We start from the raw sequence: 20,817 nt of genomic DNA, 5'->3' as shown, positions 1-20,817 counted from the left end.
CAATACTACATTTTTTGCTTTTATTACTGGGACAGTTGGGGGGGGCTTGATTATTTGCATTTCTTCCAGGCTGAAGGCACCAGACTCAAGTGAAAAACAAGCATTCTTCATACCTTCAGTTACATTATTTCATGCCAAAACATAGGGATTTCTGTACAGCTGTGAGATGTGTAATTACAAATGAAGTATTAACCGGGCAGGCATCTGTTACAATGGTGTGAGATTATTTGAAGAAATGTGTATGTAATGATTAATTGCAGAAGTTGGATGTGGTGCCATTTCTTTTCCGAACAAGACAGTGTTACTTTCTCTGTACTGTAAGTGAATTGGAGTGAGGCTGTTTCTGCATGAAGAGCTGTTGCTGTCTTTAGGTGGGGATAGCTGGACTCTTCTTGACATTTTACTTTCAAGAATGTCTTTATCTTAATTAAAACGCTGGGCCCATTCCGGTTGCTGTGTGTGTCTCTGCTGTGGCGGTTGGCGGACACCGGGGGCTCTCGCTCTGCAGGCGCGGGCTGCTCGCTCCCGTTCCGGCCAGCGGTTGTCTGGGGCCGCGCCTGTGCGGGGTGCTGGGGCGCGGGCAGCGCGCCAGAGCAAGGCGAGAGGGGACAAAAAGAGGTTGAAACGGGCCTCGGGGGGGGAGGCAGCTGTGCGAGGCCGGCGCTCGCGTTTCTTTCCACCGCGCTGAACCGGTTCCCTGGGATTTCCTGAGCGATCGCGGGCGCTGCCCGCGGTTGGTTGCGAACCCGTTTGTTTATTTCGACAGCAGAGAACTGCCCGGTCCGGCCGCCGCCGCAACCGCCGCCTCCCAGGGGGCCAGCACACGCTCCACGCGCACCGCCTTCCTCCCCGGGAGGAGGAGGAGGGGAAATCCCCCCGCTGGCTGCGCTCATTGGAGGCTCCCGGCCGTGCGGGCTCCCATTTGCCGGCGCCTCGCTGCGGGCTGGGTTACCGGAGCCCAGGAAGCCGCCGGGCCGCTCCCGCCCTCCCCCTGCCCCACCAGGAAGCTTTTCCTCCGCACGGCCCCGAAGTTTGGTCGCAGGGAAAGGAGTGGGGGAGGTTTGGCACGGACTCGCCGGGCAGGGGTAAGGTTGGGGGAGATGCGAAACCGTATTTTGCTTCTCAGCCCTGAAACTCCGTGCGGGGAGGGGCACGGCTGTTCCTTCCGCGTGCTGCTGTTGTACATGTCGCAGGGAATTTGTTGTGGGATCTCGTTACTGCTGAGTGGGGTGTCGGGTGCTCGTGGGAGGTTTGGGGTTGGCAGCCTGGCAGTGTGAACCTGAATGTGCAGCTCGTTAACCTCCGTAAAAAGGAATCAGCTGCAAGCGGGTTGCACAGGGCGGAGGTGAGAAAGAGTCGTGCCAAGGAGGGTGCTGGTTTTCTGCATGGCCCTGGGACGCTGCCAGGTGTCCCACGTCCTGTCTGGGTGCGGGACCTCATCTCTGTTGCGAGTGCACGGCTGGGGGGTCCCCTAGTGAAAGGATTCGGCTGTGGCTTAGATCTACCCCCTCGCCTTCAATGTGCAGTCATCTCCTCAAGCACCTGGTCTGGCTGCTCCCTGTGAGTGACTCTTGTACAGCTGTCGGGGGAGCTGAAAATTCCTGGGTAGAAGGGGCAAGTGTCCCTTGTCCTTGTCTGTGCCTCCCTGGAGCCTGGGTTTTGGGTCTTGGGACTTAGCACTGTCGTACTCCATGGTTTTTAGAAATGGGGTAGACCTTGGTTTTCTGTGTGCCCAGGCAGAGGGGGGAGATGACAACGCTAACGCACCGAGCACGGCGTGCTGAGGTGGGAAGGAACTCGGACAAGAAGCCTGACAGTGAGGAAGACGCAGCTGTGGACAGAGACCTGAATGAGGATGATCCTGAGGACCCCAAAGATATCCGCCTCACGCTCATGGAGGAGGCGCTGCTTCTGGGGCTGAAGGACAAGGAGGTAAGGCAGGCGTCTCTGATGGCTGCATGTGCAGTGGTGGTAGCGCTGTGCTGGTGTACTTGGAGGTGAGGTTCTCGGTGAGCAGCAGAAGGGGTTGTACGATTTCCTCTGAATCCGCTTCAACAAAGCCAGCCTGCTTAGTGCAGACCCCCTTTGTCTGTAGTTTAAACTGATCTGTGGAGATTGCTTGCAAGTACTGTCCCACCAGCTTTGCCACAGGGACTGTGAGAAGCGGCTGGAGGCGAGGGATGCCTTATGGTATTGTGCGACTGCCATTTGCAGAGCAAAGGTGGGCTTGTTTTTCGCCAGGGTCAAAGACATGGGGTAAAAGGAGCCTCACCTTTGTGCGTCAGATGGTAAGTGTCCTCTTCCCTAGCCCAAGTGCGCTTTCTTATCTGAAACCATCAGCTGAAACACAGGGATGCTTGGAGCGCTGTTTCCACTTTGTTAAAAATTGATGCGAATAAACGGCAAGGGCAGAAGAGGGCAAGGCGAGGGAAGGCAGCTGGACTGGGAGTTGAAAGTAGGTGCAGGATAGGCCTGAACACAGCAATGGTAAAGGACGTAGGAGCTGCATCTCTGTTTTCAGGCCGGTAGTTTCCTTAGCCAGGCAAGAGTGGTGTTGTGCAGCTCCAGGCTTGCGGGGCGTGGGGCTGGATGGGAAGCCCTTTGCTGGGCACTCATCTCACCCACGTGTGCCGGTTTGATGGCTTTCCTTGGCAGCAGCAGACAGACTTCACAGGCAGTTATTTTCAGGGGGTTGTTCTCTGGCAGAACGGGACCCTGATCAAACTGAATTGTTTCGTGCTTCTCAGCCGGTGGAAACTCGTTTCTCAACTCTGCCTAGAACGAGCCGTGGGGAAAGGAGAAGACATCTTGTGTTGAGTTCTCTGAGCTGCTTGGCTCTTACCTGCCTTGTCTTCTTTAGTGCATGCATCATCTTGATCCCTTTGGGAGAATCTGATATTGCTATTCCTGTCAAGCAGATGGGGAAATCGAGACCAAGGGGAAGCTAACCAATTGCCCAGGGTGCTTCTTGTGATATAATGGCAGAGAGCCTTGAACACAGGTTTTTCAGCTCCAGGAGCACTCTTCCAATGAGCCCGTCTCTCACGCTGAGGAAAGGAGAGACTGTGGTTGTCAAAGCTGTGGTGGATGGGCCACTTTCTCTTCATCTGTTTCTCTGGGTTGAAATTAAGCCCCTGCGAGGTGCCTGACATAGGGCCCTGCTGCTGCTGGCTTAGTCTGAGCTGGTGCCTTGCTCTCCCATAGACCTGCTCAGGCCATGGCTTCCGACGTGGATCACGCTTGTAAGATCCGGCAGGGGAGGGCTGAGGGTTGTGTGAGTGACCGAGGCTTGTAGCTGTCCTGTTTAATGAACCCAGATAAGATCTAGGACTTGCTGAGCTGAATAGGAAGTAACAGGAGAGCAGGGCTATAAAGAGAACGTCATGCAAATAATTTTTGAGCAAGTATTTGAGAGCAGCCTAGGAGCGTGACATGGTCTGCTTTGTTCCTGGGCTATGTTTAGTGTTCTTGGCTTGGTTAACGTATTCCTGGGAACGGTCCTTCAGCCACCAGGAAGTTAGGAGAGCACAACAGCTGTGAAAAAAAACATGTCATAATTTCCCCCCCTGGCCTTCTACATTCCTCCATCTCGAAAGGAAGACCAGAGGCAGCAGTAGCCTGGCCGTGAGCTGGACTCCCAGGCATTGGGTTTTCCTAGCTCTGTTGTTCACTCATGGTTTGATGATTGGAAAAAAACCAAGACAATTTTAGCCAAATCCAATGAGCTCGCAGTGTAATTTCATTATTTTAAGTAACCAGTATGTCCGTCTAGGATGAACTGGCTGCACACTAGCCTGTAATTTCTAACTAATCTGATTCCAGAAGCTGAAAGTAACCCAGGAGCTTTTGACTTGTTTGATTTCAGACCCCTTAAAATTTTCTAGGAGTAACGTGCCTTTCAGCCCAGTGAATTGAAACTTTCGTTCACCTCCACACCCTTTTCTGGAGAACTTGTTCCTAAAGGGTGCATGCAAAAAACAGTGCGTCTCCCATGGACGGAAATCAGTAGGGCAAGGATGAAAGGTTGCTTTGTCTTTCCGCACAAGGAAATGAAGAAAGCAAATAAAGATTTTAATTTATTTTATGGTTCTCTGTGCTACGCGAGCTGGGCAATACGGTGTCCGGATGCACTGTATAAACAGACATGCTGGGGACAAGAGTTTACCCATACAGACTGTAAAAACTTCCATGTAAGAGGACTGCATGTTCTCAGCTTTTTTTCCTTAGGAAGGGGGCTTGTTAAGTTGCTTTGTCTGCAGTCTCCTGGTAGCTCTTAGACCTGCCCTTTTTCTCCTCCTCCCCCACTCCCTCCAGAGGAAAAAAAGCAACGAAAAGGGAGTTACGAACGGGCCGTAGCATTTCTGGTGTATTGGTGTCCCCCTGCAAACAAGCATGTTGTGACTTTGCATGCTGCTTGGCTCCCCTTTTCCCTTGGGCCCATCTTAAAAACCCGCTGCCTGCCTGGACAAGCCTCTCCCTGCTGTCCACTTGCCCTGAAATCCAAGGGCTGCTGCCCTGCGTCTGTGCCACGATGCAGCAGTGAGCGGGCCGGAACAACTGGGCTTTGTTCTAACCAGGGGATAAAAGACATGTGGAAGAAGGAAACAGAGAGGTTGCCTACACTGTCCTGTTGCTTCAAACCAGGGTCAGCTTACTCCTGAGAAGCATCAGTTGAATCAGTTATTTAAACCTCAAGGGACAAAGACTTCCCTTCCCTGCCCCCTCCTTCCAGGGCCGAACCGTTCCTGGGCTTTCTTGTCCGGATGGTTATTTCTTCCTGGAACCAGCTCCAATCTCTCTGGCTACAATTTTAGCCCAGGACTCTGTCCCATGCACGGTGGAAGTGGGAACTGGCCATTCCCTTCCTTTTTGCTGCTACCTTTTATGTGTCTGACCCCCTTTAGGCTATTCTCCCTCCGTCTTCTCTTCCCTGGACTGAAAACCCCGATTAAATTGCTGGTTCCTTGTGGGTCGTATTTTCCAGACCGCTGCACCTTCTTGTTGCTTTGTCAAATGCCTTAATGATTTTGGAGCTTGCGCTTCCCGGGACAAGAACCCTGTCCCGTGGTGGACTCGGAGAACAGGGCTTGGGGCCAGGTGCGGAACATGCCAAGTCCAAGCGGATCTGGCCAGCAGCAGCCCTAGCACTGCCCCCGCGGCACCCCAGCCCCAAGGTGCCCGCTCTGGGGGGGTGGTGGGGTGTATTTTCCTGTCCTTCATTCCTGGCTGGAGATCTTCTCTTCCCTCGCAGAAGTCTCCGGGCGGATTTGAGCTGGGGGGGGCTGCGATGAGGGTGGGGTGGTCAAGGGGCTGGGGAAGCTTTTGTGCCCTGTGGTGGGAGCTGGGGCTTGGTACCGCTGTGCCCCGTGGGGCAGCGTTGTGGGTAGTGGGGAAGCTCTTCTTCAGGGGCTGATGAGTGATTTTTCCGTAGAGCTAATTACTCTCAGGGCATGCCTGGAGCTGGTGGGGATTTTCTGCAAGGAAAAGGACGGATTTCACCTCCCGTTGCCCGTAGGCATGTCTGCAGCAGGTGCTGAGGCAGGGCAGAGCAGAGTTGACGTTGCTCGTTGCAGCCCCACAGCAGCAGCAATATCCTTCTGTGGCCAGGGGCTTGCAGGGGCAGGGGCCCCGCTTTTCCCACTCTCGCTTGGATTTTTTACGATCGGGGTTGGGCGCAGCTGCCTGGCCGGTGCAGGGGTGTGCTGTGTGGTTGTGGGTGCAGCAGGAAGGGCATAGCCTGAATTGCTCAATGTTTACAGGTAGGTTTTGGGCAGGGAGGGGGTTAGTTGGGGCTGCCGGACACTTTTCAACTGGTGGGAAAAGCCCTTTTCTCCCTTTGGCCTGGGAGGCAGAGCAGGGAGGCAGAGCTGTTAATGGGAATTGGGAGAGTCGCCTGAGCAGGCCAGGAGGGGTGAGGGGCTTGGCAGAGCTCCCCCTCCCATGTCTCTTCTCCCATTTCCATCCATCCCCTCTCTCCTAGGGCTACACCTCCTTCTGGAATGACTGCATCTCTTCAGGCCTGCGGGGCGGCATCCTCATTGAGCTGGCTCTGCGTGGCCGGATCCGCCTGGAGCCACTCTCCATGAGGAAGAAGAGGCTGCTGGAGAGGAAGGTGAAGGTGCCGCAGGAGCCGGGCTGGCAGCCTGACAGGCTTCAGGGCTCTGTTCACCCCAGCTGAGCCCACTGGCAGCAAGCTTTGCCAAAGCTGGCAGAGACCTTTGCCAAGGCAGCACTGCACGCCGGGGCTGGTGGCATTCTTTCAGGGAGGGAGTGTCAGGTCTGTGTCCAGCCTTGTGACACGTTTCCACTTTGTCCTTCCAGGTGCTCTTGAAGTCGGATGCGCCGACTGGTGATGTCTTGCTGGATGAGACCCTCCGACACATCAAGGCCACAGAGTCTGCAGAAACGGTGCAGACCTGGATAGAGCTGCTCACTGGTAGGGTCAGTTAGAGCCACCATCTTTCCAGCTCCCCTGGGGCCTGTCCCTGCCGCCTGTCCCCTCTCCATGGCTTTGCCATCCCCTTGCTTTATTGGACGTGGGCAGAATACTGACAGCAGAACAGAGGAAGGCTGAATGTGGGGGCAGAGAATGGTTTTCCAGGTCTTCTTTGTTGGGAGCTCAGTGGAAAACTTGGACCTTGCTCCTCATTGCCTCTTTTTTCGTGCTGAGTCTTCCCTGAGTCTGGGGTCCAAGGTCCTGGGTAGAAGGGGCTTTCCAAAGGGATCTGCCCCAGGCTGCTATGCCCTGTGGCCACTGGGAGCTTTGCCAGCTTAGACTGATGGGAGAAGTGGATCAGAGTCAGGCAAAGGGGAGGGAGAGGGTTCCTGCGGCGGGGACTGGTGTCCATGCAAGCACAGATGGTCCTGGGCTGGAAGCAGTTGGGACTGGGGTTGGGTGGCAAAGCCATGCTGCCCCAGTGTCGAACAGGGTCTCCTCTTCTGCAGGGGAGACCTGGAACCCCTTCAAGCTGCAGTACCAGCTGAGGAATGTGCGCGAGCGCCTCGCCAAGGCGCTGGTGGAGAAGGGCATTCTCACCACAGAGAAGCAGAACTTCCTGCTCTTCGACATGACCACCCACCCTGTCAGCAACGCCACCGAGAAGCAACGCTTGGTGAAGAAGCTCCAGGAGAGCGTGCTGGAGCAGTGGGTGAATGATCCCCACCGCATGGACCGCAGGACACTGGCTCTCCTGGTGCTGGCCCACTCCTCAGACGTGCTGGAGAACGTTTTTGCCAGCCTGGCAGATGACAAGTATGATGTGGCAATGAACAGGACCAAGGACCTCCTTGATATGGACCCTGAGGTGGAAGCTGCCAAAGCCAGGGGTGCAGAGATGATCTGGGCTGTCCTGGCAGCCTTTAATAAGTCTTAAAAAGCCCCTGAACCCCCCAAACCAGGTGGGGGAACCTCACCCCCTCGACACGAAGCTAGGGCTGTTTGGGCACGGAGTTCCTGCAGCAGCAGGTGGGCTCTTCGTTCCCCTTCTGGTGCTCCTTGCCCATTGGTTTCCTTCTTGCGCCAGTGCAGAGCTGGGAGGTAGCAGAGCCCAGCCCTGCCTCTGCGTGTGGAAACTGAGCTGCTCAGATGGGCCAAACACCAGCAGAAATGGGGCTGTGGAGCAGCCTGCACTCCTGGTGCACCAGCTTGTCCAGCTGTCTCCATGGCTCCTTCTTCCACACACAGGTCTTGCCTTTGAGCTGCCTGGGCAGCGCGGAATCCCCAGCAGAGCACGCTGATGTCCTCCTGGGGCAGGGTACAGGCAGGGGAGTGGGCAGGAGGCAGGTTCAGGGGTGCCCAGGGGCTGGGACCACCCCACGTGCTGGCTGGCATGGGGCAGCCCAAAGCCCTTGGCACGTGTCGCCATCGAGGAGCAGCTCTGCAAAGACCATGTAGCCCTGCCCCGGGCTGTGCCCCCATCGCACATCCACTCTTTCTAGTAAGGGGAAAAGTTAAACTGTGACTATTTTTTTTTCACCACCCCCCCCCCCCCCCCCCCCGCCTCCACTACTTCAGTCTCCTGTAGTTCATTTAAATGTCTTTCTGTGCAGCCTGAGGGAGTCCTGGGTATTTAAATCTGTTGTCTGTAGCTGTGGTGGGTCCAGCTGCCCTTTCTAATAACGGGGTTTGCATTTGAAGGGGCACTGGCAGGGCTCTGGCATGGTGGAGGGAGTACTCTGGGTCCGCAGAGGTGTCGGTGGCACTTGAGTCATGAACTTGCTTGCTGGTCCCAGCTGCTGCTCCCTGCCTGCACCAAGTGCCGTGTCTGCAGGCAGCGGGGCCGAGTGACATTTTGTGTCCCGCATCCTGCGTGGCCCAGGCCTGGGGGGCACCTTGGGCTGCAGGTGGCATCACCCTGGGATCCATTTGCTTCCCTATGGGCCTGTTCCCTCCTGGCCCTCCATCTGCTTCGGGTTCCCGAGGGTCGTCCCATCCCCTTTGCATGTGGATGCTGCCAGGGGGTCCCCAAAATCCGTGGGCAGGGGTGGCCGCCTCCTCGCACACACGCCTGTCCCCTGCCGTGCCTCGATGGGAGCCAGTGCTGCAGTGTGGTCCCGGGGTGTCGCGCACACACGCGCCCGGCGGGGGCCTGCGGCTGGCAGAGCGTCCTGCCCCCCGGGATCCCTGCTGCCTGCGGGGCTGGGAGAGGGCAGGAGCCGCGTCAAGCCCTCACCCCCATTCCGCCACCCGCCGGGCCCTGCGCTGGTGGTTTCGCGCTGCTGTGGGTGCCGAAGGCCCCAGCAGCTCTTCCAGCCCCGGCAGCACTTGGGGGTGGCCGCGGTGGGGAACCTGGAAGGTGGGGGACCGGCGGGAGGAGGAAGGCCGGGGGCGCGTGAGGGTGCCGCTGGCCCCGGCCTCCCGCTCCTTCACAGGGAAAGCGCCGCGCTCAGGCCCGGCAACCCCTGGCCCTTTGCCCCGCCCACGTGGCGCTCACTCACTTCCCATTGGCAAGTGGCCGCTTCAGTTGGGGCGGCCCCGCCCCGCCACTCTCCCCGTCCCCCGCGGGCACTGGTTGGTCAAGCATGATGTCACCGTGGCCGCCTCCCTATGCCCATTGGGCAACACCCCTGTCCGTCAGGCAGATGAGGCGTTAGGGGGCGGTGGCGGCCATTTTGGAGCAGAGCGCGGGGGCTGGACGGAGCGGAGGGAGCGCGGGGCGCGGAGGGAGCGCGGAGGTACTTTCCCCCCCCTCCCCCCGCCATGGCAGCACCGCTCGGTACCGGCGTCCGCGTGGAGGAGAGTGGGCAGGAGAAACAGGTGGGAGACGCCGAGGCGGGTCTGGACTCTTCCCATTGGCTCAGCCGCACGTCGCTCTTTGTAGCCCTGTGCGCGGATTGGTTGCTTCTGTTGTCCTGCTGAATGCTGGTCTCTCATTGGCTGTGAGCCTGGTGGGGGTTGGACTTCCGTCAGGGCTGGTGGGCTAGCTAGTTGTCGATGGCGGCGGGGGGGTGGGGTGTAGAGGCTTGCGGGATACTGGGGGTGGGGGAGTGTTGGGGAGCGCTGGGATGGGAGGGGTGGCTTGTGGGTGCTGGGGAGTATTGGGATGGGGGTTACTGGGATGGGAGGGGTCCTGGGGGGCGCTGGGGCGGGAGAGGGAGCTGTGGGGTGCGGGGAGTGCACCCAGCTGCCGAGGGCCCGGGACCACCTGCGGGGTGCAGGGGAGGCTACGCCGTTCGGGAGGACCTGGTTGGCCCATCTGCAGCTGTGTGAGGCCCTGTCGGGGCAGGGGCATGCGGGGGTGCCGCAACCACCTCGAAAACCGGCGTTGGCTTTAGCCCCCACAAGTTCGCCCCTTGGACCTGCGCGGGGTCTGAGTGGACGGGCGACTAGCCCTGGCTGCGGCTTGTTGGCTACGCCGGTGAGGCAGGCTGCACCAGAGCCAGGCTGGTGTCTGGGGGGGCTGGGCAATGGTTCCAGGTGACTCAGGTGGCTGCGGCGTCCCCGGGTGTGAGCCTGAGCCCCCACAAGGCAGTCAGACCTGCTCCGGGGCACAGACAGAGCTGCTGCTGGTCACCTTCAGCTGTCCCCCTGCACCCAGCATGGCCTCGCTTGGGTCTTGCAGCAGGAGAAGCTTTTTCCACTTCCCTGGTGTTAGTTTAGCTCTAGAGGTGGGCGTAGGATTCAGGCAGATGTGCTGCCTTTCTGGCACTGACGGAAGGTGGTGGGCACTCTCGTGTGGTGGAGGGACGCAATGAGAGGCACTGCCATGGGTGGGCCCAGGATCTGCTGGCAGGTGCTAAGGCTGCTGGCACAGAGTTGGCTCTGGCAGATGCCACAGAAGTGGTGCCCAGGAGGTGGGTGAGCAATGGGGTGCAGTGGCGCGCCCCAGACAGTGCAAGAGAGGCAGGGTGGTGGGAGCCAGTGGCATTTGCAGCTGGGCAGAAAGGAAGCAGACTTGGAGATGAAGAACTGAGGACAGCAGGCTGAGATGGTGCAAGGGTTGCAGGGAGCAAAGCTTCAACTCCTGCATCCAAAACCTCCTCAACCTGTCTGATGTTGGGGCTCGTGCGGCGCCTGGCTCTGTGGCAGGGCCGAGTGGTGTGCACTGGCTGTGGCTGTTATTCCTGGCGTTGTCACGGAGATGGGTAAGAAGAGCCGGGCTCTTTCAGGCCGTGTGTGGGCGAAGCCCTGCAGCATGCAGAAGCTGAAGATTGTGACGAGGCTCTCGGTACCTTCCCCCGCCTTCACTCCTTGCTTCTTTTCCCCTGGGGACCTCCATGGACAGGGGTGTGAGGGGGACACTGTGCGGCTGGGGCTCCAGGTGAGATGTGCTGAGCTTCCGCATCACGCTGCTGCTCCCAGCTCCAGTTGTCCCAGTTGTGACTGTTGTGAGCTGCCATTAACTCAGGTTTGCTTTGTCTTTTTGAGATGCAGCTGAGGAGCTGTTTCATGGCAGCCTTTGCACACAAACTCTTGCAGCCTCTGTGGGGAGCTAGCCCCCAGGGCCGCAGCCACGCTGCAAAGAGCTGCTCCCCCAGGTCAGCACCAGTGGAAGATCATGTTGGAAACATCTTGCAGTGCCAGCAATGCTTTCTGACCTGCGGGCTCGCAGGCTCCAGCTCCACTCTTGGCCACCTGAGAAGGGAAGTCCCGGCAGCGGAGTGCACAGGAGCATGTCCCCTTAATACCACCAGGCTGAGCTTCAGCGCCTTGTCCTTGGGCAGCCGAAGACTCCCATGCCACCTGCCTTCCACCCTCCGTGATTGTCAGCTGCATCCTGCCAGCTTGCTGGTCCCATCCAATTCCAAGGGCTTTCCTGCTGCACAGACAGGGCGGATGCTTGTGGTAGCAGCGTTCTGCCATGCTTATTGCGTGAAGCGTGACATCTCTGGTGGGCTGGGAGCAGTTCAGGACCTCAGCACTGGGGAGAAGATGCACATGGCATCCATTGGCGCAACCGGGCTGGCACGAGCAGAGCTGCTGCTGCCAAGTGTGCTGGAAAGACGAACAGCAATGAAAAATACCCCTTGCCAACATCCTGTGAAACTGTGACTTGTGCTCTTGGAGTGGCTTGGCCCCAGGTGGCCGCTGGCAGACAATGGCCAGCAGTGACATGTTCCCATTGGAGCTGGGCTGGTAGCCAGCCAGAACTCAGGCCTTGCCGTAAGTGAGGCTCTTCAAGCCCTGCTGGGACCCCAACTCCTTCCCACCCAAAACCAAAGCTTCTGTCCTCAGGCCTGCATCCCTCCCCTGAATGGGGGAATTGCATCTCCCTGAAGAGAGAGGCTGGTGGTTGGGGAGCAGATCCCAAGCCCTGCACTTGTAACCCACATTCAGGTGTCATTGCTCAACTGATGCTTCTTCAACAGCTAGGTTGGGCAGCGTGTCTCAGAGCTCCCGCAGAAGGGCCAGGTGGCAACCAGGACCTGGGACCTCCTGCCACAATTGGCCCCAGGGGTCCCAGGCTTCACACGGGCTGGCTGTCTTCTCAGAACATCCTAAAACTGTGGTTGTGAAACGGGTGCTAAAACACTGCTTTGCTGCCTGTGCTGGTTGTCATTCCCAATAAATTGGGTTTGGAGCAGAAGCATTTCTTCCATCTCAGCTGTACTGCAACAGGGCGCAGGAAGGCTGAACCCTGCCAGCACCACAATGCGCTGACACAGCTTGTCATGCTGGGCAGCTCTGGACTGATGTTTGTTGGTGCTGGTCTGACCTGTTGCTGCTCAGGGGAAGGCACTTGTCCAGCAGTGATTTGCAGTGACATTTTAAGCCCAATTTGCAAAGCCAAATGTCAGTGCAAGCACCTGCAGGGGTTCCCATCTGGGAAGGAGTCAGGGAGAGAGTCTCTGCCTGTTTCCACATGTATTGGAGGTAAAGGCTGTTTCTGGATGGGAAGGTGCATCTGCGTTTTCCAGGGGACCGCACCTTCCTCGGGAAGACAGGCGCCAGGGTTTGGACGTGCTGCTGAATATTGTGTTACAGCATCACAGGTATGTGTTTTTCTGTGGGGCTGAAGGACTTTCCAATGCCTCTTTGTTTTTCAGGACGTGCAAGAGAAGGAGACTGTCAACCCTGAGAGAGCAGAAGAGGCAAAACTGAAGGCCAAATACCCCAATCTAGGCCAGAAGCCTGGAGGCTCTGACTTCCTCATGAAGAGACTGCAGAAAGGGGTATTTATTTCTCAGCCATGGCTCATCCGCATCCTTTCCTCCTCAATGGCACAGGCAGCCAAGCTTCAACCAGGCCAGAGGAATCACACCAGAATTCCCCAGGCCAAAAAGTCTGTTGAACCCATGGGCCAGGCTCCTTTCAGTGCCTGCGCTGGACATGGCATCCAGTGGGCACAAGCCTGAAGTAGTGAGGCCTGCTGTGGTCAAACAAGAAGGGCTTGTGCCTGCTCAGAACCCAAAAGCTGCTGCCTTTTAGGTAGTTTTGCTCTGCATATCTCCATCAGCGGTGGATCCCACCCTGTCCTCCACACCCTGGCCTGAAACCTGGGGTCTAGAGGTGAAAAAAGTGCATAAATGCCCCCCTGCCTGCTGCTGTACTCCCTGGGGTTCAGTGGGCCACTGAGATGCTGCAGGCCTGAGTTTTTGGTGGTTTTTTGTCTCTGGTCTGTATTTTGCTTGCATTCTGGGCTGGTGCAAAGGGCACCGAGAATGCCAGTGAGTCAGCTGGCTGCGTCTCCATTGCTGGCACCAGTGTAAAAAGACAACCCTCTGACTGTGCTCCCTGGAAACGTAATTAAATCCCTCTCTGAGAGCCATCTACAGCCTGCTTGAATTGTCACTGCTGGCTTTCCTCCATGTAGAGGCTGGTGCAGAAAACATAAATCCCTCCTGAGCTGCTGGCACCCAGTAGCCACTTGCCTTCCCCAGCTCTGAACACACGGTGTCTCTGTGTCACACTGCGCAGCGTTTGGCTCTGTCTTGCTGCTTCCCTGTCAGCTTGTATTGACAGCTGTTCCCTCCACCTGAGCAGCCACTGTGTGCGCTCACTCTCACTGTTGATGTGATCACTGGGGCTGTTGTTTTAGATACCAGCTCCTAAAGCAAGCACAGAAAGGAGGGTTGTTTTAATGGCTTGGTGCTGAAGCAGGGAAAGGCTTTCTGTTGGGACTGGGCTTGTTGGGGCCTGATGGCATATTGGGGCACAACTTGATCTTGAGAGCTCCTTGTGCCCCAGCACAGACTCTGCTTTGGTGTTCAGCCTTTCCTACGCCACTGCAAGAGGTGAAGGAGCAGAATCCAATGGTGACGTGTGTAATAAGGGAGTGAAATGCCCTTTGAACCCTGGGTGGGTGATGCTGTGCCGCAGGGAGGTGTCCTCCAGCCACGTCTTTGCAGGCGTTTCCCTGCCTCGTTTCGGCTGTTGGGAGCCTGGACAATCTGGCAAAGGCCTTGGAACTGGCCAGGCTGTGCTCCCCGGGGAGAAAATCCTGCCTCTGTCACACCAGCTCATCTGTTCACCAAACCAGAATAAACTGTATCAGCAAATGTCCCCTGCCTTTGCCACTGTAGCTGAGCCTCTGCCTGGAGGCATGTGGCTGTGCCTGCATTTGGCTGTTGGGGGGTCTCTGGACTGAGACTGAATCCCTGTCACACTGAGTGTGGTGCAAGGGCAGAGCAGGAGAAACCTGGTCTTTAGCCAGCAAGCACCATGCCAAGCATCAAAAGTTCACAAGTTACAGACACCCAAAGGTGGGTCAAAGGGAGAAAATGCACCCTGGTGTCTCAAGTCAGACAGGCAGCTGCCATGGGGCAAAGCTTCCTCCAGCTGGGGCAGGTCTGAGTCACTCTGGGGTTTGTGGGTGGGTGCTAAGGCTTTTAAATTGGGCCAAGCTCCCTTGCTTGGATTTTCCCCTTGCATGATGTTTTGTGACCTGGTTTTGAGCAACCCCAGCAGCTCCTTAAAGGATCATGTTTGTGGCCAGGTGTCTGTATCTCTGCTATGTCCCCACACTCCTGCAAATCAAAGTAACCCAAACTCCTCTCCCTCTTCCAGCAAAAATACTTCGATTCTGGTGACTACAACATGGCCAAGGCAAAGATGAAGAACAAGCAGTTGCCAAGTGCGGGGCCAGACAAGAACCTGGTGACAGGAGACCACATCCCTACCCCACAGGACCTCCCCCAGAGAAAATCCTCACTTGTAACCAGCAAGCTGGCAGGGTAGCCTGCACTCACAGGCTGGGTTTTTTCCTATTTTCTTTTTTTCTGTTGGCTAAATGGTTTGAACTTCACTGTACCATAGGGACAGGAGCACCAGAATCCACATAGTTATTTGAGTATTTACAGTGAACACACCCCAAATCCGGGAAGGCAAGCAAGAGGTATCAGTAGCCTGGGATGCACAGGCAGATTTGATTGGACCATTCCTTTTAGTGAGTCAGTTTGCTGCCTTAATTTTCATGCTGTTTGAAACCATCCTTGCTTGCAGAGCCACTGAAGCGCTACCTCCTCGCTGCAAGAGTCGAGCGGTCCTGGGAGAAGCAGGAGGTGCCCAGAGCAGTTGCTTGCTGGTTGCTTGGCACCGGGTAGGAGGAGAGAGCTCAGAGCTGTGGTGTGTGAATGCTTTTCAGGCATCAGATGTCTGCAGAGGAAGAACCAGCTTGGCAAAAGGTGTGATACCTGATCTGGAAGTTTAGTTAGGTGTGTGTATTAGAGCTTCTAAGTGAAGAAATTAGGTGATGCGCAAAAAATTACGTGGCTGTGTTGCTGGGCTGAACTGCCTGGGATCTGTCCCCTGCTTAGCCAAAGCATCTGAGCTCACAGGAGGGAACAGTGCATCCAGTGGCTGCAGGAGAAGGGCCAGGCAGTGTTTGAAACTGTCCTCGTGGCTTGGAGCTGCAATGAGACGTTTGCTGTTTCGGGGGTAGACCCCCACCATGGCTGCATCCGAGTGTCGCTGTGATGGAGGGGCACAGTGTGAGGTTTGCAGCTGCCCTAGAGGGTTTGGGGGCAGTTTCTCTCTCCTCAGTCAATTCTGGCCAGCGAGGCTATGTGCGTTGGCAAGGGTGGGAGATGGCTCCTCTCCCAGCTGCCAGGTAGACAGCAAAAGGTGGTGAGCTGAAACCCATCAGCAGCAGGGTGCTTGGGACACAGAAGCGTGGCCAGGCAGGCAGGTAGAGCCCTGTCTGGTCACATACAGTCCCTGCCTGATGCCCAGACTTTGGTGCCGTGGGGGCTCGCAGCAGCCGGTGAGATGGATGTGAGCTGTTGGAGCTGATCTCTGGAGGGAGAGACACAGGACTGGGAATAACCACCCTGCAAGGGAAAAAAGCACTGGAGACAGAGAGCATGGAGAGGAGTGTAGAGGCAAACCTGTGTTGACAGTGTCAGGCACCTCAAGCTTGGATTTCTTTATTTTTTTCTCCTCTTTTTTGCTTTTTGCCTTTTCTTTGTTCCAGGCCTGGGGAAAAAAACCCAAAAAGGTTGGTGTGATAGCTGCAGCCTGTAGAAAGACGTGCACACTCAGTGGCTGTACTGTCTGCTCCTCATGCAGCAGAGGTCTCTGCATGCCTGTGCCAGGGCAGTGCTAAACCTGCACAATTTAGGCCTGGTTTTGAAGGCATGTGGGCAAAAGGAAGTTGAGTGGAGGTCTTCTGGGGTTTTGTTGTGGGGTTTTTTGTTTGGTTGGTTTGTTCGTTTGTTACTATTTTTTTTATGTAGGGATTCACATCAGGTCAGGAGAAATGAAGGCAGGGAGGCAATGGGTGATGCTCTGCATGGGCATGGCTTTCATCATGTGTGTTCTTGGCTGGCTGACTCAGGCTTTCCTGAGAACCTGTTTCACTAATCGCACTTTCCTGATGTGGGCTGAAGCGAGGAATTCAGTGTTGCTTCCTGGGAGAGTGTTTGCCAACAGTGTGCTTGAATGCATCTGCCTTCAGGGGGTTTGGAGCAAGCCAGCCAGGGCTTCCCTCTTCATGGCACTGTGAGCAAGGGCCTCTGTTGCTCGCCCTGTGGCTGCAGAGGACAGTTTTCTCTTTGTGGAGTGGGCAAGGATCGGGGGCTGCCCACTTTTAACTGTGGGTCTGTGCTTTGGTCTCCATCACCTTTCCAGACCGTCTATGACCTGGCAGGGGTGGTGTTGTGAGTGGCTCTGCAACCTCCTTGGATGTTCTGCTGTCTGTCCCAGCCATGTTGTAAATAGATATGAATCATATATATAAAAATATATATAATTTTTTACATGTTCATCTCTCCTGTCTTAGAATCATAGAATTTTTGGGCTGGAAGGGACCTCTAAAGGTCATCTAGTCCAGCCCCCTGCAGTGAGCAGGAACTTCTTCCACTAGATCAGGTCGCTCAGAGCCCTGTCCAACCTGACCTGGAATGTATCCAGGGATGGGGCATCTACCACCTCTGTGGGCAACCTGTGCCAGTGGTTCACCACCCTCATTGTGAAAATTTTTTTCCTTATATCTAGTTTAAATCTGCCCTCTTTTAGTTTAAAACCATGACCCTTTGTCCTACTGCTACAGGCTCTGCTAAAAAGTCTGTCCCCATCTTTCTTGTAAGCCCCCTTTAAGTACTGAAAGGCTGCAATAAGATCTCCCTGGAGCCTTCTCCAGGCTGAACAACCCCAACTCTCTGTCTGCTCTCATAGGAGAGGTGTTCATCACTCTTCTAGAGTGCTATGCTTGCTTTTTATTTAAAAAAAAAAAAAAAAAAAAAAAAAAAAGGAACAGCTTGGAGGCTGCCTCTGTGCTGAGGACAGGGCAGAGAAAGGGGATGACTCTGAAACCACATCTTTCCCTGGTTTTCTGGAAATGCCATGTGTGCTTGCACAGGAAGGGGAAACAGGATGAGAACCAGCAAGAGCAATTCCATACAAGGGTAGTAGCCGTGGGGCAGGGTTATTTCCATTCTGTCTCCAGAGCTGAGCAGGCAGCAAGGGTGTGATGATGGTGTCTGACTCACTACCCGCCTCTCATGGGAAGGGGTGCAGTGGGAGCTGCCCTGGATCTCAGAGGCATTCACATTCTCATCCTCTGCTCCTTGTAAAATATTACCACAAGCATGAGGCTGGTAGCGGTGGGAGGCTTGATGCCCCCAGGGCTGTTGGGGTGAGCCAGCAGGAGGAAAGACACGTTCAGCACCAACTCTCAGGGTGTCTGAAGGACTTATGTGGCTTGAGCAAGGCCATCAAAATGTAGCTGTGGGGTGGGATGGCCACAGAGGGAGAGCTTGGACTTGCTGAGCCCACCTGTGGTTTCGTTGAGGTGGAGAAGGCAGATGTGGCGATGCTCCTGCGCCCTGGGAATGGGCACCAGGTAGGAGAGGACATGTGGAAAGACCCTGACAGGCCTCAGCAAAATTGCTCAAAGTCCCTGCCCTTTCTTCTGCCTCCTTCAGGGCTTGTTTCAGCTACAGCTGTGCAACACCTACCTCCCCTCCCGCCCCCCCCAGATATGTCAGCAGTATGGTGCCCTTCTCTGTGGGCTCTGTGGGCTATGGAGTGAGTGTGGGACTGTCCTCCAGCAATGTAGCCATGGGGTGTACGTGGGGTTCATCCCCAGCTATAGGGTTAGGGAGAGCGGACCCCCAGCAGTGGGGTTTGCGTGGGGCTATCCCTCAGCAATTGGGCTATGGGCTGTGCAGAGGGCCAAACCCTGGCAGTGGGGCTGTGGGATGTTTGTAGGGCTGTCCTCTGGTGATGGGGCCTATAGATTTGTGTGTGTGGCTGAACCCCAGCTATAGGTGTGTTTGCAAGGCCATGGGTTCTCCGTGGGGCCATCTCCCAGCAATGGGGACATGGGGTATACATAGGGTTCTGGGATGTGCATGGGGCAAGATGTGTGTTAGGTGGGTGTAGGGTGTATGGGGGGCCATCACCCAGCGATGGGACCGTGGGGTGTATTGGATCAGGGCGGGGGGTGGCGGGGATGGGGTCCATTCCATTATGCAGCTACAGGGGCCAAGTGGGGCCAGCAGCCACCTTGTCTCACCTTGGCTCAGACACTTGGGGGGGACCACAGGGGGAGGTGGTTTTTATCCTCCTGCCTTCAAAACAAATCCCTGCCCCCGCTTCATGCTGTAGGGTAGGGGCTCCTGGTGCCCTCCCCAGGGGTCAGGGCTGCCCCACAGTGATGTCCTCACACACCACTGCACTGTGGCTCACTCTGTCCCCACTGGCAGCCATCTTGGAGGCTTTAACTCGTGGGTTTTCAGCCTTGACACTTTTCCTTTCTAGAGTTTTAAAAGCCCAGCCAATGGTGTCAGTGGGGTGGGCTGCTTGTTCAAACAAATCCACTGATGCTCCTTGGGGCTGCCTGAAGCCTCTGCGCTGTGTCTTCCCCCGCCTGGCAACTGTCCGTTTTGCAGCCCCTCAAGCTCACCCCACAGTGGGGGCCAGGGCTGGGTGCTTGCCCAGGGACACACTGTTCCAGCCTGGTGCCAAGTATGTGCCGATGTTTGTGCTTTAAAGCTTGGCACTGCTGGGGAAATATGTGCTGGGTGCTGCCCCAAGCTGCTGGAGCAAGCTGAGCTCGCCTGTGTTATTGCTCCCAGTGCCAAGAATGCGCCTCCTGACAAGGACACATTCCTTGGGGCCATGGGAAGGATTTTGAGGGGGACAAGTTTTGTCTTTCTGGACCCAGTCACACTCTTACTCTGGTTTGTGGGGATCGCAGGGAAAGGAGCTGATGAGGTGGTGAAGGGGCATCCAGGGTGGATGTGCATCCCTGTTTCTTGCAAGATCTGGGGCAAGAGCACTTTGGGGCACTTGGGACAGAGCTGTGCCCTGTGCTCACCGCAGCTTCCGCCTTTGCTGTTCCTGCAGGTACACGGTGATGCTCAGGATGGTGACAGAGGCTTGGGTTTGCTGCAGTTTCTGTCCCCAAAAATGCTGACGAGAGAGGGGCTTCTTCATGGTGGCAGGTCCCTGTGTCCTCACTGCCTCCCTGGAGCAGAAAGACCCATTTGAAGAGCTGTGCTGGCATTCTCTCCCCACATCTGGTATTTTATGCCCACATCCACTCTCCCAAATCCCAAGGCATAGGATCACCTGCACTCAAGGCCCTTCTGTCAGAGTGGGTGGGAGTTTCTTGGTCCCTTTCGCAGGGCTGTCAGGGTTCAGCAGTGAGCTCGCCTGTCTGCACCAGGCAGTGCAGAAACCAGCAACACCCCTCCGCTGTAGCCCCTGGCCCAGCGTTTCACTCTTGTCACATCTCAGCTCAGTGATGCTGCAGTGCCTCAGTTGGGTGACTTGGGGGTCACCTTCCCAGGTGGGGGCCGGGGCCCCGCTGCCACTGGGTATTTCAGTGGCCTTTGGACAGAGTGGGGACGTGAAGAGGTCCCAGAACGTGTCCCAGGCATTGCTGGCCTGGCCACCTGTGTGGCACTGGGGCCTGCAGGGAAATGCTTTCCTGCCTTCAGAAGGGGTAACCAGGGGTGTGATTTCTGGAGGCCCCAAACCCCAGTTTCCAGTGTCTTGGGTCTGGTTAGGCACGAAAAGGCCAAGAAGGCCAACAGCGTCCTGGCCTGTATCAGGAATAGTGTGGCCAGCAGGAGTAGGGAAGTGATTGTGCCCCTGTACTCGGCACTGGTGAGGCCGCACCTTGAATCCTGTGTTCAGTTTTGGGCCCCTCACTACAAGAAGGACGTTGAGGTGCTGGAGCGTGTCCAGAGAAGGGCAACGAAGATGGGGAGGGGTCTGGAGCACAAGTCTTATGAGGAGCGGCTGAGGGAACTGGGGTTGTTTAGTCTGAAGAAGAGGAGGCTGAGGGGAGACCTTATCGCTCTCTACAACTACCTGAAAGGGGGTTGTGGTGACGAGGGTGTTGGTCTCTTCTCCCAAGTAACTAGTGATAGGACAAGAGGAAATGGCCTCAAGTTGCGCCAGGGGCGGTTTAGATTGGATATTGGGAAAAATTTCTTCACTGAGAGAGTGGTCAGGCATTGGCACAGGCTGCCCAGGGAGGTGGTGGAGTCGCCATCTCTGGAAGTGTTCAAAAAACGTGAGGATGTGGCGCTTCAGGACATGGTTTAGGGGACATGGTGGCGCTGGATTAATGGTTGGACTTTTGATGATCTTGAAGGTCCTTTCCAACCTAGTGATTCTGTGAAAAGGCCCTGAGGCTGGAGTGGGTTGAGCTGCATTGGTACTTGGCTCTGCAGGTGGAAATCCCCCGCAGGTGAGGTCTGGAGGACGGTAGCAGCCACCTTTGCCCCCTCGCCTCACTCTCCATCCCAGCCTTTCCGAGAGATGGGGATGGAGCAGAGCGCAGTCCCTGGGACACAGTCCTGGCAAGGGGTCCGGCAAAGGGGTGCTTGGGAGACTTCCCTTCCTTCCTTGTTGCCCCAGAGCAAAGCCACAGTGTTTGCCTTTTGGGGGAGTGCCTGATCTACCTGCATTGGCACAGATCCCTA

The 20,817-nt window shown here is 56.2% G+C and overlaps 2 protein-coding genes across 2 annotated transcripts; both read left to right on the top strand.

Annotated features, from left to right (window-relative positions):
- Nucleotides 1-1,749: 1,749 nt before the first annotated feature.
- On the top strand, nucleotides 1,750-7,373 carry LOC309414306 (Golgi phosphoprotein 3-like; the record flags this gene model as incomplete). The annotated part of the gene is made up of 4 exons (XM_082011614.1): nucleotides 1,750-1,932; nucleotides 5,981-6,112; nucleotides 6,322-6,436; nucleotides 6,946-7,373. The coding sequence occupies 4 exons, from the start codon at nucleotides 1,750-1,752 to the stop codon at nucleotides 7,371-7,373; spliced, it is 858 nt and encodes a 285-aa protein (XP_081867740.1).
- Nucleotides 7,374-9,199: 1,826 nt separating this feature from the next.
- Nucleotides 9,200-14,617, top strand: ENSA (endosulfine alpha; the record flags this gene model as incomplete). The annotated part of the gene is made up of 3 exons (XM_082011438.1): nucleotides 9,200-9,256; nucleotides 12,487-12,612; nucleotides 14,447-14,617. The coding sequence occupies 3 exons, from the start codon at nucleotides 9,200-9,202 to the stop codon at nucleotides 14,615-14,617; spliced, it is 354 nt and encodes a 117-aa protein (XP_081867564.1).
- Between the last annotated feature and the right edge of the window lie 6,200 nt (nucleotides 14,618-20,817).

This window comes from Phaethon aethereus (assembly GCF_964289735.1).
Source record: "Phaethon aethereus genome assembly, chromosome: 28".
NCBI lineage: Eukaryota > Metazoa > Chordata > Aves > Phaethontiformes > Phaethontidae > Phaethon > Phaethon aethereus.
The sequence above is the reverse complement of the archived record's forward strand: the minus strand, read 5'-3'. Positions and strand labels throughout refer to the sequence as shown.